The 18,475-nt window shown below is 45.6% G+C and overlaps 2 protein-coding genes across 3 annotated transcripts in view; both read left to right on the top strand.

Moving 5' to 3' along the window:
- LOC115083857 (zinc finger protein 271-like) overlaps window positions 1-18,475 on the top strand; it is a 634,158-nt gene that overhangs the window by 289,643 nt on the left and 326,040 nt on the right. The window lies entirely within an intron of this gene.
- LOC115083884 (gastrula zinc finger protein XlCGF26.1-like) lies at window positions 447-8,383 on the top strand. The gene is made up of 4 exons (XM_029587943.1): window positions 447-657; window positions 996-1,122; window positions 1,798-1,917; window positions 5,567-8,383. Exons 1-4 carry the CDS (start codon window positions 634-636, stop codon window positions 6,889-6,891), a joined length of 1,596 nt encoding a protein of 531 aa, XP_029443803.1. The 5' UTR covers window positions 447-633; the 3' UTR covers window positions 6,892-8,383.

The raw sequence follows: 18,475 nt of genomic DNA, 5'->3' as shown, positions 1-18,475 counted from the left end.
CCGTGCCCCTAAAGCATAAGTGTAGGGCATTTTAGGCTTTACAACAGGTTGAACTAAATGCAATAATCAGAACCTTCTAGTAGTGGGAGATCCAAAGTTTGCGTGCATTTCTGGTGAGTTACAGAGACACAATCTCTTCTTTTTCATCCTTTAATTTGCTGATGAACAGCGGAAACCTAGAAACCTGCAGCTCCAAATATTAGCTTCTGCCCTCTCCCCCTCCTCCTGCCCTGCAACAGTCCCTGAGCTGCACTGCAAAAGGCAAACACTCAGCTCGTCCCCAACCCAAGAAAGAGCGCCGTGTTCGTTTCTGATCCTGCAAAGAACTGGCAACTCTTCACCACTGAAAGCATTCAATGCAATGCCAGAGCCCCGCCCTTTCTACATGATATCATCACGCTGCATCCAATGTAAATCCTTTCCAGCCAATGTGACGTTATTAGTCTGAGCCCTCAGTGGAAAACTCTGCCTGCCCCCAGGATGATGTCATCGGTCTGCGCCGGGCAGGAGTTACTCTGAGGCTACTTACCTCTCCCTGAAAGTCTCTAGAGAAAAACACTCAGCTCTTCTCCAGCCTGAGAAAAAGGCTCTAATTTATTTCTAATCCTGAAAGCAGCAAAAGCAGAGAGGAAAATGCCTGCAGGAGCTTCTGCTCAGGTAGGAGATTGCCCCCAACTTCCTGCCTTCTCTGTACAATCCCTGCTGCAGCTTTCTAACCTGGGACACTGCAGAGTCAGCCCTGAGTTTAATAGGACCCGAGCAGACCCTAGGTGCAGAAAAGGCACTTTGAAGTCCTCATGAGCAAAAGGAGAGATATCAGGAGTCCAACTAAGTGAGCTTTAGTGACCCAGGTTATCTGTGTAACTGTTTTCCTGTTGCTGTAATTCTGATCTGGGTCTGTGCTATGTGACTGTGAATTATTTACACCCAGCACTGGGAGGTCGTTTGATGGATGTGATGCAAAAGCTGCTGTGTGTATCTGGTTTGTGTTTCAGGACATAGTGAATTTTGAAGACATTGCTGTCTATTTCTCCCAGGAGGAATGGGAGGATTTAGAAAAATGGCAGAAGGAGTTTTACAAGGATGTGATGAAGGAGAATTATGAGACCCTGATCTCGCTAGGTAAGGGATACATTTACAGTTTTGTTAGCAGCCCTAGGACATCAAAGGTATTTCTGAGTGTGAAGATTTCCTGATGTGATTTGCTTTAAAGAACGTTAGAATGTGAGTGAATACTACAGTGATTATTTTGGTAAAATGGTGCTTCCCACAGGAGTACTGCAGTTTAGTTACTCCTGTGTTGCAGTGGCCGGCAAGCTATGTGAGGCCCAGGAAAGTGCACAATCTTCAGTTGAACTCTTCTGCAAAGCCCTTTGTTCAAAGCAGCTCTGGTGCTCTGTAGAGGCATTTCCTCCCTGCTTCTCCCCTAACCAGGCTGGAATATGAATATTCAGTAGTCAGAGTCCCTGCCCTGGCTTATTGCAGCATCCCCCGGCATCCCAGTCTTTTTCAATTACTACATGGCCTATCACCTACCATCTCTCTCAGTTTATCAGCATGCATATTGATATGAGGTGCACTAGTCATAGTGGGCACCAGACTAAAAAGATGATTAAAGAAGGTTTTTTAGACTTTTCTGAAACATGCAGGTCCTGGAAACTATTCCTCTTAGACAGGATTTGAATATTTTTGTAAGTGAAGGTGAAATTATTTATACTGAAAATGTTTTTATGACTTTAAATAAGAGGAAATCACACATGTGATTATGGGAGACTTAATGCAGTGATCTTACTCCAGGAATAGGCTCTCTGACTGACACCCCTGATATTATCTCCCACATTGAACGAGGAGAAGAGCCGTACATCAGGGATGAGCCTGGATCAGAGGAAAGAGGAACTGGGAAAAGCAGCTGCTCAGGTGAGTGCAGTAATAAGAGGGACCAGGGTAAAACTGCTGAGATGAAGAGTGGAAGGAGCAGCTGGGAACTGCAGAGATCCCTTCACAAGCTCCTCTGGAGACCTCTCTGATCACTCACAAGGTTTCTGTTACAGGCAGCAGTTACATAGGACAGAGCTTCTCATCCAGTGGACCACAGGAAAGTCCTTGATGTGCCACATTAGTGGCAGCCCTGGCTCAATGCTCTTCCCTCTCTCCCTCCCACTGGAAGGAGAAGAGCAGCATTTCATGCTGTGTCTGCTTCCTCCTCCTGCAGCTTCATTCTGAAGTTAAATTTGCGGGATCCTGTAGTTGTGTGGAACCTGCCAGCACCGCACATTCAAACACCAGAGTGAAGCCAACAGAGGAGGAGGCAGACACAGCATGAAGTGCTGCTCTCCTTCTCCTGGCCAGGGGTGAAAGGGACATAAGAGGGGATCACTTAGGGGTGGAAGAAGAGGATAATGAAGCATTGCCTTGGCTTACATCAGCACACTAATGCTGCCCCTTTGCAAAGATCTCACAGCCTAATTATTTCCTTCCCACTGATGCTGTTCTAACTGCAGCCACCTGTCAGCTCTTAAAGGGCCAGCCCCCTATCCAAAGTGTGGAAAATGATCCAATTACAGTATGTTTGGAGCTCTGCCTTAGAGGATTATGTGCAAGTGAAGGGTGTGAGAAGTAGAATCACGAGTTGGGGAGGGAGGGAGAAATTATCATGGAGAGGAAGTGAGAGGTTTGAGGGAGGGAAAAAGGAGTGAGAGAATCACAGGGGAGAGGAGAGGGCATGAGAGTGACCTTGAGAATGTCACTTCACCCTCCTTTACTTCAGGTACAAATTTAGGGGATCATTCACTAAACTGCAGTACCACAGTAATCACAAAGCCATGGCAATTGGCCCTGCTGCTTTGTGAGTCCAACAGTATTTGTCATCACGGTTAAATACCATGGGGAGAAATACCAGGGCAGTAAAAACCCTGCAAATTACATACAAGGGTGGCCCCAGGACTGTGTCGGTTTTAATGCCAGTTTTGGTGTGCTTTTTGGGATTACCGCAGATTATTCGCGTTGGTTCAGTTTGTATTCTGTTCTTTCATATCATTACGTGGGGCTGCATGTTTTTAACATCTGCAGTATTCATAATCGGTGCTACAGTTTTGCCCTGGTTTTGGTGCGGGTTTTAGTACATCAGCCCCGTAGCCTGGAGATTAATTCAGAGCAGTAGGAATCCAAGATTTAGAGACTGGGCTTCTGATCTGTGTTCCCTGCGTTTATTCACCTTAAGCTTAGGATGGTGTATTCTCAAACATTGTTCAGGAAAGAGGGAAAAACTAATGGGCAACCTCTGGAGAGGCTAATGATAAAGATCCCCTTCCAAAAGATCACAATATTTACACCTGTAAAGTAAGATTAACCTCAGAGAATATCATTTATTCTGTGTGGCTTTTCTTCAGTGAAAGAGGAGACGTGCAGCTTCCACTCTACTTGGCAACATTGCTGGCTTTATTTGCTTATACTGGAAGAATTAAATGGGAAAACTGCTAAAATAAAAAAAAAAGCCTTATTATAAATTGGGAAGGAATTTGGGGGTGAATTAGCAGATTCACCAGGGTTTCTCCCCTCCTCCCAGCTTGTATATACAATTCTTCTTCTGTTCTGAAAACACGTTAGGGTAATTTTGCCTACTCCTCCTGCTACGTTATACCTGCTGGCCTGCATGCCAACTTTCAAAGGAAAACCCAAAATAGACTTTAGCATTGCCCGCCACCAGATTTTGAAAAGCAATGTGATTCCATAACTCGCGTGCTCCATGGGTGCAAAGTACATGGGGTAAAGCATGCACAGGGATTTCAAAATTAATGTGGTTCTTCAGATTTTCAAATACACTGAGACAACATCAAGGGTGAAATAATATCGTACATTTGCTGATGCTTAATAGATAAGGATCGGGTCTCCAGCAGCATTCAGTCTTGGAATAATGAGCTGCAGATTTCATGTGAAGAAAAGGATTAGGGTGTCATCTGACAAATGGCTGAATTGGTCTCCATGTGTTCAAGAAAGGTCAAGTTAATGGTGCAACTTCTCCATTGTACTTAGCGATGCCCAGTGTTTTTACTTCATTCTCCAGATTGGCTTTGCCATTCTGCTGGCAGGGATGCAGTTTGGATGGGTCACACTTGCTTATGTGGTGGATTGAACCCAGGGGCTGTCAAATTTGGGGAGCACGTGAGACAAATTTAAAAAGATTTTTAAAAGAGAGCTTTCACTTACTCCACCCTTATGCTTATTTGGGTTCTGGGGGGATCTTGGGGATGGGCTTACTGGGAGAGACAAAGTTCTTTTCGCTTGTGTGCTCACAGCGAGGCATCCTATTGCTTTGTATTGGAAAGAGTCTCCTTGTATTACACATTGGAGGGAACTGCTGTTTGTTTGAGAGAGCAGTGATCAAAAAGATTGGCAGTCTGAGGGAAAAGCCGACTTACACAGTAAACAAGAAGTATTGCTGACTTCAGGACTTTGCTCATATGTTTCTGCTGGTTAAATAAAAGTTTTAATAAAATGTTGTCCTCCGTAGAGAATATTTCAACATCCTGTCCTTTTTATCACATGCAGGAGGACATGACACAACGTACAGGCCAATGTTAGGTCACAATGCTTGTAAAACTTTCACACTGTGTCCTCTTCTGGAGAACAGCAAGACCACGACAATAAAAAAGAAATGTTACTGTAAAACTGAAGCTACATAAAGGAGAGTCAGGGAAGACACCTCAAAAGCTCAGCATCAGGAAAGCAGGGATGTGCTTCATTCTTGACATCCAGAAATAAATTATCCAAGAAGTAATTCCAAATGGATGTGAATCATTCCGGAAATAATTTCAAAGAACAAGCTTCTTCTCAAAACATTGCATAAAGTTTTCGGACCCCCGACACGAAACTGTGTTTCACACAAAGCTGCATCGGAGAGGACTTAGATCTGTCGAGTAAACAGCAAAAGAGTAAATTAACCAGATGTACAGGATAAACTGTATACTTGTAGAAGTGTCATCAAACACGAGGCAGCTTACCCTTGTAGTTAATACAGCAGGCTTCTAAGATTAAGAGCAGATAGCAAAGCTCTGGCTCGCGGGGTCCAGAGAGCATACATAAGTGGTTTAAAACTGGCGCCATTAAAGTCACATGATGAGAGAAGAAACAATCAGCTTTCTTCACCCCGCAGGTCAGAGCTTTGCTGTCCGCTCTCGATAGCTTGAAAGCCTGCTGTATTAACTACAATGGCAAGCTGCATCTTTGTTGTTTGCTGACACTTCTTTGAGTATCCAGTTTATCCTGTATATCTGGTTAATTTACTCTATTGCTGTTTACTCGACAGTTCTAAGTCCTCCCCGACGCAGTTTTGTGTCAAGGGACAGAAGACTTTATACAGTGTTTTGTGAAGAGCTTGTTCTTTGAAATTATTTCCTGAATGATTCGCATTCGTAGGAATAAAGCATTCCATTTGGAATTACTTCTTTGCTAATTTATTTCTAGATTACGAGAATGAAGTACATCCCTGCTTTCCTGAATGTAAAACTGAACTCATTAAACAGTCTGTCTTCTATAATAATGTAAAATGTTTACTATTTTAATCTAGAAAATGATGATCTCAGAAACACTGATACAGAGACACATCATGGGGAGCTCAGCGAGAATCCACAAGGGAGCAAGATGTTATCAGAAAGAGAAGCAGAGGATGATACTTCCTGTTCTAACTGGGGTAAAAAGAACAGGAATCAATCCATCTCAAAAAAGCAGCACAGAAATTCAAGAGGAGACTCAGTTTTGATAGAACAAAGTGAAAGAAACCAGATAACAAAAGAAGGATGTGTAAGTGATGTAGATCTTACAACTGTGAAATCACAGCAAAGATCTTGCAGTGAAGCAAGACCATCTCTATCTGCAAACTGTGGGAAAATCTTCATTCAGAAACAAGAACTACAGGCACAACACGAAACATACACAGGACAATTTAATTGTGGTGAATATGATAAAAGCTTCAGTCAGGAGAGCAAACTAACAAACCATGAGCGAATCCATACTGGAGAGAAACAGTTTACTTGTAGTGAGTGTGCTAAATGCTTCAGTCACCTAGGCTCTTTGAGAAGGCATAAGAGAGTCCACACTGGTGTGAAACCATTTGCATGTATCGAGTGTGGTAAGTGCTTTAATCAAAAGTCATACCTCAAAATCCATCAGAGAATCCACACTGGAGTGAAACCATTTCAATGTACTGAGTGTGGTGAAAGCTTCAGGCAAATGGGACATCTCACAGTCCACCAGAGAATCCATACTGGAGGGAAACCATTTACCTGTATTGAGTGTGGTAAGTGCTTTAATCGAAAGTCATACCTCAAAATCCACCAGAGAGTCCATGCTGGAGTGAAGCCATTTCAGTGTACTGAATGTGGTAAATGCTTCAGAGATATAGGTTCTCTCAAGAGGCATCAGAGAGTCCACACTGGGGTGAAACCTTTTACATGTACTGAGTGTGATAAAAGCTTCAGTCAAATAGTCTCTCTCAAAAGGCACCAGAGAATCCACACTGGAGTGAAACCATTTACATGTATTGAGTGCAATAAAAGCTTCAGTCGTATAGCATCTCTTAAACTACATCAGACACTCCACACTAGAGTGCAAACATTTATATGCACTGAGTGTGGTCAAAGCTTTAATCAGAAGGCACACCTCGCATCCCACCAGAGAATTCATATTGGAGTGAAACCATTTACATGTACAGACTGTGGGAAAAGCTTCAGGCATATGTCGACTCTCGCAGTCCACCAGAGAATACATACTGGAGTGAAACCATTTTCCTGTAGTGAGTGTTGTCAAAGTTTTAGTCAGAAGTCCAACCTCACAAGGCACCAAAGACTTCACGCTGGAGTGAAACCTAGTGATGCACACTCTATTAAAGTGTGACAGGATAGAAGAAAAAAAATTCATACTCTCCTCACGATGCCCAGAATAAAATGGTGCTCACCCTTATTTTCAGCACTAGGACTAATGATGGTGATAGGAATAGGGCAGATTCTGCAGATGAAGATAACAATCCTGGTACAGTTATAGGCTATGGTGAATTTATTCTGGGACCCATTAGCACATAATAAAGAGCCTCAGTACAAACCACTCACAAAAGAAAATGTAACCAAAAGATGAAAAACATGAGGATACTTTAAGAGTCATCACTTGTGTGACTAACAACATTGCATGGAGTATGATTCCTCTTATATTCTGATATATTTTATTTTTGTTGCTAAAGTATCCTCACAGTTTTCATCTTTCAAATTTAATTTATGGACCTGCTGATGCAGTTGACAAAGTATAATAAAGAGGAAGAGAATCAATTATATGGACTCCTGAAGACATAAAGGCTGCTATTTTTAGGCCTTGAACCCCCATATTTAAATGTAAAGGGTTTACAAAGTGAGCAAGCCAAATATTTGAGGGAAGAGTAATAGGCAAGGAAAAGCTGATAAAAGCAATTCATCCCCATTTAAGATCTTTAATAACAAAAATGAAGGAAAAGAAATATGCAAGTGATATCATTTTAGAGCAATTACAATCGGCTGCAGAGAGAGGAGTAGAGGCTGCAAGAGGCGATTGTGCTGGAGCATCCAAGAAGCACCCGAAAAGCGGTTCCCTCTCTGCTTAAGGAGCAGCAGGAGAAAGAAGCAGAAACAAATTGGACACAATAGTGCACACCAAAAAATCTTTACTGAGAGAGTCCTACCGACAGGGGCACAAGGCGAGAAGCAAAGAAGAAAAACAAGAACGCCTTGGGAAAATGCCTAGAGAGGAAAAAATAAACTTCTTACGGGCAAAGATGGCAGAGGGTAGAAGGCATCAAAAATAGATGAGAAAAAATGTGAAATCTCAAGCTGAACTATGATGCACTAACAAAAGGAAAATGTTACATGCACATGCTGCAATAATAAACTGACAATAGCAGCAGAATTACAAAAGCTTAAGAGCTATAGCCAACCCCTATTATGTTATCATTATGTTTACTGTTACCTGATTACTGTTTTCTTTTTACTATTTTTATATCCTTATTAGTTAATCTATATCTATTGTTATCTGCACCCTTCCCCTTTCGCCTTGTTCGCTGTATTTCTCTTAGTTCCTTGTAAACCGATATGATGTACCCACGAATGTCAGTATAAAAAAGTTGTTAAATAAATATAGAAACATAGAAATGACGGCAGAAGAAGACCAAACGGCCCATCCAGTCTGCCCAGCAAGCTTTCACAGTTATTTGTCTCATACTTATCTGTTACACTGACCGCTGCAGTCAGCGCCCTTATTGGTAACTGTTTTGGTTCTAATTTCCTTTCACCCCCGCCATTGATGTAGAGAGCAGTGCTGGAGCTGCATAAAAGTGAAGTATCAAGCCTAATTGGTTAGGGGTAGTAACCGCCACAATAAGCAAGCTACTCCCACGCTTATTTGTGAATACAAATCCTTTGTCCCACATTTCCTCTTGCCATTGAAGCATAGAGCAATGTTGGAGTCGCATTAACTGTGTGTATGTTTATTGAATAAGGGTATTAATCACCAGGTAGTAGCCATCATTCCCTCAAGCCACCCCCATGCCTCTTCTCTTCATTCACATCCTCAAGACTTTATGGATCCACAGTGTTTATCCCACGCCCCTTTGAAATCCTTCACAGTTTTAGTCTTCACCACTTCCTCCGGAAGGTCATTCCAGGCATCCACCACCCTCTTCGTGAAGAAATACTTCCTGACATTGGTTCTGAGTCTTCCTCCCTGGAGTTTTAAATTGTGACCCCTGGTTCTGATGATTTTTTTGCAATGGAAAAGGTTTGTTGTTGTCTTTGGACATTAAAACCTTTCAAGTATCTGAAAGTCTGTATCATATCACCCCTGCTCCTCCTTTCCTCCAGGATGTACATATTTAGACTCTTCAATCTCTCCTCATAAGTCATTCGAAGAAGACCATCCACCTTTTTGGTTGCCCTTCTCTGGACCGCCTCCATCCTGTCTCTGTCCCTTCGGAGATACGGTCTCCAGAACTGAGCACAGTACTCCAGGTGAGGCCTCACCAAGGACCTGTACAAGGGGATAATCACTTCCCTTTCTTACTCGATATTCCTCTCTCTATGCAGCCCAGCATTCTTCTGGCTTTAGCTATTGCCTTGTCACATTGTTTCACCGACTTCAAATCGTTAGACACTATCACCCCAAGGTCTCTCTCCTGCTCCGTGCACATCAGCCCTTCACCCCCCATCGAATACAGTTCTTTCAGATTACCACACCCCAGATGCATGACTCTGCACTTCTTGGCATTGAATCTCAGCTGCCATATCATCGACCACTCTTCCAGTTTCCTTAAATCCTGTCTCATTCTCTCCACTCCTTCCGGCGTGTCCACTCTGTTGCAGATCTTAGTATCATCCGCAAATAGACAAACCTTACCTTCTATCCCGTCCGCAATGTCGCTCACAAAGATATTGAACAGGACCGGTCCCAACACCGATCCTTGCGGTACACCACTTAAAACCGCTCTCTATTCAGAGAGAGTTCCATTTACCATCACACATTGTCTTCTGTCCTTCAACCAGTTTGCAATCCAAGCCACCATCTCGGCACTCGCTCCCAAGCTTCTCATTTTATTCACAAGCCTCCTGTGCGGGACCGTATCAAAAGCTTTGCTAAAATCCAAGTAGATGACATTGAGCGCTCTTCCTCGATCCAATTCCCTAGTCACCCAGTCAAAATAGTCAATCAGATTTGTCTGACAGGATCTTCCTCTGGTGAATCCATGCTGCCTCTGGTCCAGCAATACTCCGGACTGTAGATAGTTCACTATTCTTTCCTTCAGCAGCAACTCCAATACTTTTCCCACCACCGAGGTGAGGCTAACTGGCCTGTAGTTTCCAGCCTCCTCTCTGCTCCCGCTCTTGTGAAGCGGGATCACCACCGCTCTTCTCCAGTCACTCGGCACCACTCCCATTTCCAGGGATTTATTGAACAGGTCACACAGCGGACCCACCAGCACATCTCTGAGCTCCCTCAGTATCCTGGGATGAACCTCATCAGGCCCCATGGCTTTGTCCACTTGCAGTTTCCCCAGCTCTTCCCATACATTATCTATTGTAAATGGAGTTTCATGCATTCCACTCCCCTCCAGTTTCTTGTTAACTATCGTTGGTCCTTCTCTGGGGTCTTCTTTAGTGAATACCAAACTGAAGTATTCGTTTAATATTTCTGCCATTTCTTCATCTGTCTCCACCCATTGATCCTTTTCACCTGTCAATTTCACTTTACCACTTTGGACTTTTTTCCTTTCACTGATGTATCTGAAAAATGTTTTGTCACCTCGCTTTACCTCTTTGGCAATCCTTTCTTCCGCTTGATTTCTCGCTTCCTTGATTGCTTTCTTCGTCTCCCTCAGTTTTACCAGATATTCTACCTTGTGATCCTCCCTTTGGGATCTTTTATATTTCTTAAACGCTTGGTCAAGGTTGTTCTCAGGACTCTGTATCTGCACTTGAGTTTGATAAGACCCTCCCCCTGATTGGCTTACTAAGTTAAACTTTTACTTTGCTGGACACAAGAAGCTTTAGTGCTTCCTGTCTCCTGGCTAAGCACAGCCCACAAAGGACCAGATTGCCCCCCCCCCCCCCCCTGGGACAAAATACCGTTGCTCACTTTCAGGTTTCAATATCAAATCTGCCCCTTACTAACAGAACAAGGCACCATCTTTGGCAAATAGAATGCTCTATTACATTAAAGCACAGGTAAATGAAATAAAATTGCACTTAGAATATATGAAAACTAGCCGTTAAGCCAGTAACAACGGGCTCGGTCCATTTCCTCCCCCCTCCCTCTCTCCCCCTTTTCCCCCCCCCCTTCTCTCTCTACTTCCTCCCTCCCTCTCACCTTCCCCCCCTTCACTCTCTCCTCCCTCTCACTCCCCCCTCCCCTCCCTCTCTCCTCCCTCCCCCAATCCCCTCCCCTTTAAGATCATCCACAACCGGCAGACGGAAGATCTCCGGGGGGGGGGGGTCCCTCCCGCGCGCGCGGCTCCGCTACTGCTCCGCCCGCTCCTGCTCGTCGTCGCTGCCCCACTACTGCTCCTCCCACTCCTGCTTCTCGCCGCCGCCGCTCCTGCGGCCCCAGTGCCATTTTTTTTTCTCGGGCACGCTCGGCTCTGACCGAAGTGCTCGCCTGCGCATGCGCGGTAGAGCTGCTCTCTACTGCGCATTTGCGGGCCGTCGGTCAGAGCCCATTTATAAGGTAGATGTGAAAAACATAGAAAGGGGAGCTATGAAAATAAAATCTTTAGACAGAACCCAAAGCAATTTTATAGGGAACTGGGAAAGAACATTAGCGCAGGTAAAACCCCAGCGGCCAAAGTTGAAACTGAAGAGTTTGGGAGAGTTTTATGCGAGGGTCCTGTAATTCAAGGGAGAAGCAGCAGAGTTACCCAGCGCACAGGCGAATATGGAAAGGGCAGACATCAAACTTTGGGGTGGCTTGAAGTGACAACGAGACTTGGACCTCAGGTTTAATGAAGCCCTAAATTAGGGAAAACCCTGCCTCTGATGGAGTGCCCAATTTGTCTCGAGCAGCGAACCTCTCTTCCTCAAGATCTGGTAAAACTGTAAAAATTAGTTGATCAGGCAACCGGAATTAACACCTTCCAAAGGGAGACCCAAGCAACATCCCCCAAAATCTATTGACTAACAACGTGTCTGTGTACAATCTGCAAGCTGTTTGCTGCAGTAAACAGAGGCAGAATATATGATCAGGTGGATTTTAATAACATGGCAAGAGAAAGGACAGGAAAAGAGCCTACGGAACCAAGGATCCGCTGATGCTGAATAAACACATCATGACCAGCTGCAAGATCGATCCAAACCTCCGTAAAGCTTTTGATAGTGCCCCCTACTCTTGGATAACAAATTGCCATGAAATGTACGGAGTGAATTCTGGAGTGCAGGAGTATATCAAGTTTCCCGTGGAAACTGTGCAGACCACATTCCATCTGACGTATGAAGATGGACAATGTTATTCCGAATCCAGCAAGCAACGTTTAAGTAGATTTCATATTTTAAATTGCTTAAAGCATATTTTAACTAAAGCAGTCCTAAATTTGTCAATAGGCAACCATATTAGACCTGTGCCTAAGATGGCTTTCCAGGTAATTTTAATATTATTTCATTTTTTAAAGTTTAAAAAGCTGCTTGTCTATAATACCTAAGGGATTTACTTCTTGCCTCTGTCTTTGGTCATTTGTATCGCTCAGGAGATAAACAGTTGTTGGTGGTGCCCTGCATCAAGGCCGTCCGCCTGCAGGTTACACAAAGGCCTGCGTTCTCAGTGGTTGGGCCCTCCTTATGGAGCACTTTACCCCTCAAACTCTGAGAGAAAGGGGAATATAAAGTTATTTCACAAGAAGTTGAAGTAATTTCTGCCAGCAGGCCTTCAACTAAAAATTACATTTTAATACTGTTCTTTCTTAATTTCTGTAAGTTGCATTGTCAAGTCATTTTTGTGATGTTTATCTTAACAAATGTTTATATGGGTTCTGAGCTCGGCTTAGAGTTCTTGGAAGCCGCTATAGGTGGAATATGAGAAATGTAAATACATATTTTCTATGCACTTCTTAAATCTTTATCATGATAATTCATGCACTTTCAGAATATTCCTGTGCTTATACAGTGCTCCCACAATTTGAGATGAACAATTAGAGTAATGCAAGTCATTACTGCCATAGTAGTTGAATCAAAACTTTGAAACTTACTCTTCTTGGATGTTAACTATTCCTTGATTTGCAAAAAGAGCACATTTATGTGTCTTTGTTATAAACATCACTGAATAACTTGGCTGAATCCTTCCGTCTTTCTTGAAATATTTTTTATTGAAACAAATCCAACATTTAAGAAATCGAGAGTATGATAAATTCTCTTTCAGTGCCCAAGAATATCCACTTTTAAATTCCAAAAACATATTCTGATTTATACCAGAAATGAAAACCTAAAAGATAATTTTTGTCCATTGAATTTTCCTAAAATTAAGAAGGTGAATACAACTAAAGATAGAACATGATTGAAGGGACATTGTAACATTAATCTGTTTTATTGATAATGAAATGTATAATATAAAACAATCCCGATGTTGTAATGCATGACTCTTCCCATACCCTGTCAATGAAGCAGATATTAAACCAATTCCTTCCACTCACCCCCACGCAAAACAAACATTCAAAAGACAGAAAAGGAGTAAAATATTCAGGAGACCTTCGATAAAATAGCAAAATCTATAATTTAAACTGAAAATAGATCAACTAAAGTCATTCAAAAGCAAACTTCTAGCCCTTAAAAGGGCTTGCTTTGGATCAAGGCATTTCTCCAAAGCTGGAAACTAGAAATTTGAGGTTCATGACAAAAATATATAATAGATTTTCTTGCTATTAACTGAAATGGCTATGAAAAAGTTATCTATCTTAACAGGAAGACAGGAAAACTTATCAAATAAGAACATCTCTGCAGCATGTGTTACAGCAAAGCCCACCACATGAGTTAGATAAGGTAAAACTTTAGATCAAAACTGTAGACTTAGCACACAAGCCCCAAAACGCGTGACTCACGACACGCAGAGTATTGTGACATTTTATGCATCGATCAGTGTTTGTTAGACCCGTAAGATGTTGTAAAATATAATAACGGGTTAGAAATTGATATTGTGTTTTCTTTTGAGATTACATTACTGGAGAGAGAGTTAACCATATTAAAAATCTCCCGTTAACTGTAACTGTAAATACTTTTTTTTCCATTTATTTAATAAAGAGAGAAAATCTAATGGTGTTACAATAACTTTATGCAAGGATGAAAGTGAAGAATGTGTGGGCAACCCGGACCGATTCTGGCTAAGCCAAGGAACGTGTACTCAGTGGGACATTTATCCCCCCTGAATATACGGGACAAGGTATCTGGCCAACTTTAGCCAAATATGGTAACTTGCGCACTAACGGCTACATTTTTAAAGCCCGGCGTGCGCAAAAACTGGGAGATAAGCGCGTGGCTGGGCCGAGCACATTTTAAAAATGGCTCAGCCATGCGTGCATCTCCTGATACGGGCGAAAGTGCCGGGTTGTTCAAAAGGGGGCGGGGTCTGGACGGGAGTGTGGCGGGGGGGGGGGGGGGGCCGGCTGGCCCACGGAACTTACTATTCCTCGAAGAAAGCAGGTAAGTGCGCAAAAAAAAAAAAAGAGGATAGATAGGATAGGTTTAGGGGTCGGGGAGGAGAGGGAGGAAGAGTAGGTAGGGGGATAGGGAAATTCCCTCCCAGTCCGTTCCTTAATTGGAGCGGACTGGCAGGAAACTGGGAATGAGCTGATTCCGTCGCCGCACGGTTTTGTTTTGTTTTTTAATCACACACCCCCCCCCTTGCACAGGCGAGTCGCGAACCGCTCGCACATGCGCGCACCAATATAAAATCGGGCTTTCCTAGCGTGTAGCAGATGGACTCAGGACCAATGGGTATAGTGTACTCGTGCTAGCAGTTGGAGACGGATCAGATTTCAATCGGACGAGGCTCTGATCCTCAGTTTTTTTCCATCTCCATAGCAGTTCGGGACTTCACACACGCTTGCACAGTGTTAGAAAACCAAACTCCAAATTCAAAGAAAGAAAGAATCTTACCTACAGACGAGCCTCGCTCTCCAGCGGTTATACCTAAGGGTCCCTTCCCCAGTTGAGAATTCCTGAGGTGATTTCCGAGATCCCTCAGAGGTAAGCCTCGGTCCCGGTGTGGACTTAGCCCCCTGAAAAGGGAGCGGGTGCAAGACCGAGCGCAGCGGTGAAGGTATTCCCCTCTCCCCCCGCAGCCGGAGACCGCCTGGCAAGAGACTGGGAAGCGCCGACAAGGTAAGGTAGAAAACCTTTCTCTTAAGTCTGTGGTCTCTGGTCTCCGAGGCTCGGATAACCACTCAGATCGTCCCTCCGGCATCTGTCTAATCGTGTTGAGCAGCCCCGTCAGGGCTAGACCCCAATCCAGCTCGAGGGTCCTCCCAAGTGGAGACCCTCCGGGGGGGCCGCCATCTTGCCTGGGTGGTCACTGGCGCTATTTCCCCCCCTTAGTCGCCGCTTGTCCGCACAACTGAGCTGTGCACGCAGCAGCGAGCCAGGTGCATAAAATACTTGTGTGCACAGCGCCATGCGCATATACGCCGGGCGCACAGCGACACGCACAAAGGGGACTGAGCGCACAACTAGGCCTGTGCGCACAGCCACATGCGCATTTTCAGTTCCTAGGCGCACAACGTAGGCGCACCCGGAACGCATAACCAGGCCTCTCGGCATGCGCATCTGACAAGATATACGCGCAAATCATGGCACCGCCGTCCAAGACAGCTAAAGGCCCAGTCCTCTGCCCGGCATGCCACCTGAGAACGGCACAGCCCGAGGTGACCTCTGCCCTGTGCCTGTTGTGCAAAGAAGCCCAGGGGGAACCAAGACAAGGTCCCCCTCAGCCTGTAGAGAACTCCGGATCTATCAGCGAGACTACCCCAGACCTCTCTATTCCCGACACGGCCCCCCCTTCAGTGGGGGCCCTCGGGGAGGGCCACCAGACCCAATGCGATCTCAGGCAATGTCACCTGGGCGGGATTCTTCACGGAACTACAATCCTACATCCACGCACAGACAGGACCACCAGCGGCACAACCACAACCCCCGCCAGTAGCCCAGAACCTCCCAGGGCTCTCTTGGCCTCCACCAGATGAGCCGCTGCTGGACAAATACCTCCCCTTAGGTGACACAGATGATCCGGAGAAGGAACCAGAACTCCCGGAAGAAGGGGAGCTCCCTCCAGGAACGGAACCGCATCGCACCATGACGTGCTTCTTCCCAAAAGACGAATTATCAGATCTCGTAGCCAAGAGCCACCTGTAGCCCTCCCAATGCCTGGAATACCTGGGAGTCTGGTTCGATACCAAGGGGAACAAAGTCAGCCTCCCCTCTACAAGGAGAAGGAGATTGATGGAACAAGTACGAGCATTGTTGAATTCCACTCTCCCCTCGGCATGGGACTATCTCCAAGTCCTCGGACTCATGGCATCAACCATAGAAATCATCCCGTGGGCAAGGTCCCACATGCGGCCCCTACAACATTCCCTACTGTCTCGATGGAACCCGATATCTCAAAACTACTCCGCCCCCCTCCGGCTACTGGCGAAGGTTCGGAACCAACTACAATGGTGGCTACAAGAAGACCACCTGAGCGAGAGAACAAGCCTATCCCCACCGGAATGGACATTGCTCACCATGGATGCAAGCCTGCGGGGATGGGGAGCCCACTTCCAGGAGCTAACAACTCAAGGGCAATGGAACGTAGAAGAGTCGGCATGGAACATAAACTGACTGGAAGCCCGGGCATTCAGACCAGCCTGCCTACGGTTCAGCCACAGACTCCAGGGCAAATCAGTCAGAGTCGGACAACGCCACAACAGTGGCCTACATCAACTGCCAGGGGGGAACCAGGAGCCAGCAGGTGTCCCTGGAAATAGAACCCCTAATGACGTGGGCAGAATCAAACCTACAAGGGATATCAGCCGCCCACATTGCGGGAAAAGACAGCATCACTGCAGACTACCTCAGCAGAGAGAGTCTGGATCCAGGGGAATGGCAGAAAGTAAACCACTAGGGAACACCAGCCATGGATCTTCTGGGTCCAACACCTGGGTTCCCAAGTTCTTCAGCCGAAGATGGGAACCGATGTCCCAGGGAATCAACGCCCTCATCCAGACCTGGCCTCAGGAGGATCTACTGTACACCGTCCCTCCATGGCCACTACTGGGCAGAATCATCTGCAAGATAGAACACCACAGAGGGCTGGTACTTCTAGTGGCCCCGGACTGGCCAAGAAGGCCGTGTTACGCGGATATGCGAAGACTTCTGGCAGGAAACCCTCTACGCCTACCTCCACGCAAGGATCTACTCCAGCAAGGACCAATCCTCCACGAAGACCCAACAAGATTCTCACTTACAGTCTGGCCAGTGAGAGGTCTCGCCTGAAAAAGAGTGGATACTCAGGACCAGTGATTGACACACTGCTCCTAGTGCGCAAGTTCTCCACCTCCTTAACATACATACGAGTATGGAGAATATTCGAAGCCTGGTGAGAGGACCACAACATCCTTCCACGGACAGTCAAAATCCCGATGATCCTGGAATTTCTGCAGGACGGCATGAACAAAGGTGGTCTCTCAACTCCATCAAGGTACAACTGGCAGCCCTGGCCAGCTTCAGACCCAGGGTGGACAGCAACAGCCTAGCGGCCCACCCAGACATCTCCCGCTTCTTAAAAGGGGTCAAGCACATTCAACCACCTCTAAAGTGGCCATTACCCCTATGGAATCTCAATCTAGTATTAGACTTCCTAGCGGGAGCCTCGTTCAGACCAACTCGCGGTCTGTCCCTATGGCTCCTATCCTTGAAGATGGCGTTCCTCGTGGCAATTTGCTCAGCCCGTCGAATCTCTGAACTTCAAGCACTATCATACTGGGAGCCGTTCCTCAGATTCACGCTGGGATCCATACAGCTGCGCACTATACCCTCCTTCCTGCCAAAGGTGGTTTCTCACTTCCATTTAAACCAAACCATCTCGCTGCCATCTCCAGACGAGCATAAGGACACAGAAGACTTACGCATTCTTCGCCACCTGAACGTTGGCAGACTCCTAGTCCGATACCTGGAAAGATCGTAGCCTGTACAAAAGACGGACCATCTGTTCGTTCTTCACAGTGGGAAGAGGCAAGGGGAAGCGGCCTCGTGGGCAACGATTGCCTGCTGGATCAAAGAAGTAATCAAGGCAGCCTACGAAGAGGCAGGCAAGCCCCTGCCTCTACAAGTCAAGGCCCATTCCACCAGAGCCCAGGCAGTGTCCTGGGCAGAAACCAAGATGCTGTCACCCACAAAGATCTGTCGGGCGGCAACATGGTCCTCCATCCACACCTTTTCGAGATTCTATCGCCTGGATGTTCAGGCCAAGGAGGACACAGCATTCGCAAGGGCAGTACTAAATGGGCCACTGGCAGCCTTCCGCCCAGTTCGGGAGTAGATTTTGTAGATCCCATTGGTCCTGAGTCCATCTGCTACACGCTAGGACATGGAGAAATTACTTACCTGATAATTTCATTTTCCTTAGTGTAGACAGATGGACTCAGCACCCCGCCCATGGCTGCCTCGCAATCAACAAGCCCCAGGGGAACCTCCCCCCAAGTGCAACACAAGCACGGGTAAGCCAACCCTTATCTCTAGTTCAGACACCCATATTACCAGGTGTCTGTGCTTCTCGGTTGAATGCCCTAGTGGCCTCCAGCTAGAAACCTCGTCATCCAATCCGAGTAATCAAGTTTCAAGTTAATCCAGTTAACCAAATTAATCAAAATTATCCAAACACACTTATTATCCATAATTGCTTTTCGGGGAGAAAACTGAGGATCAGAGCCTCGTGCACGGGTATATGTAGTGCT

This window comes from Rhinatrema bivittatum, chromosome 2 (genome assembly GCF_901001135.1).
Source record: "Rhinatrema bivittatum chromosome 2, aRhiBiv1.1, whole genome shotgun sequence".
NCBI classification, from domain to species: Eukaryota; Metazoa; Chordata; class Amphibia; order Gymnophiona; family Rhinatrematidae; genus Rhinatrema; species Rhinatrema bivittatum.
The sequence above is the reverse complement of the archived record's forward strand: the minus strand, read 5'-3'. Positions and strand labels throughout refer to the sequence as shown.

Excerpts from the sequence above, each read along its gene's own strand:
- LOC115083884 (XM_029587943.1), top strand. The coding sequence starts at position 634 with ATGCCTGCAGGAGCTTCTGCTCAG. Across the intron at positions 658-995 it reads CTGCAGGAGCTTCTGCTCAG|GACATAGTGAATTTTGAAGA; the intron begins GTAGGAGATTGC and ends TTTGTGTTTCAG. Across the intron at positions 1,123-1,797 it reads TGAGACCCTGATCTCGCTAG|GAATAGGCTCTCTGACTGAC; the intron begins GTAAGGGATACA and ends ATCTTACTCCAG.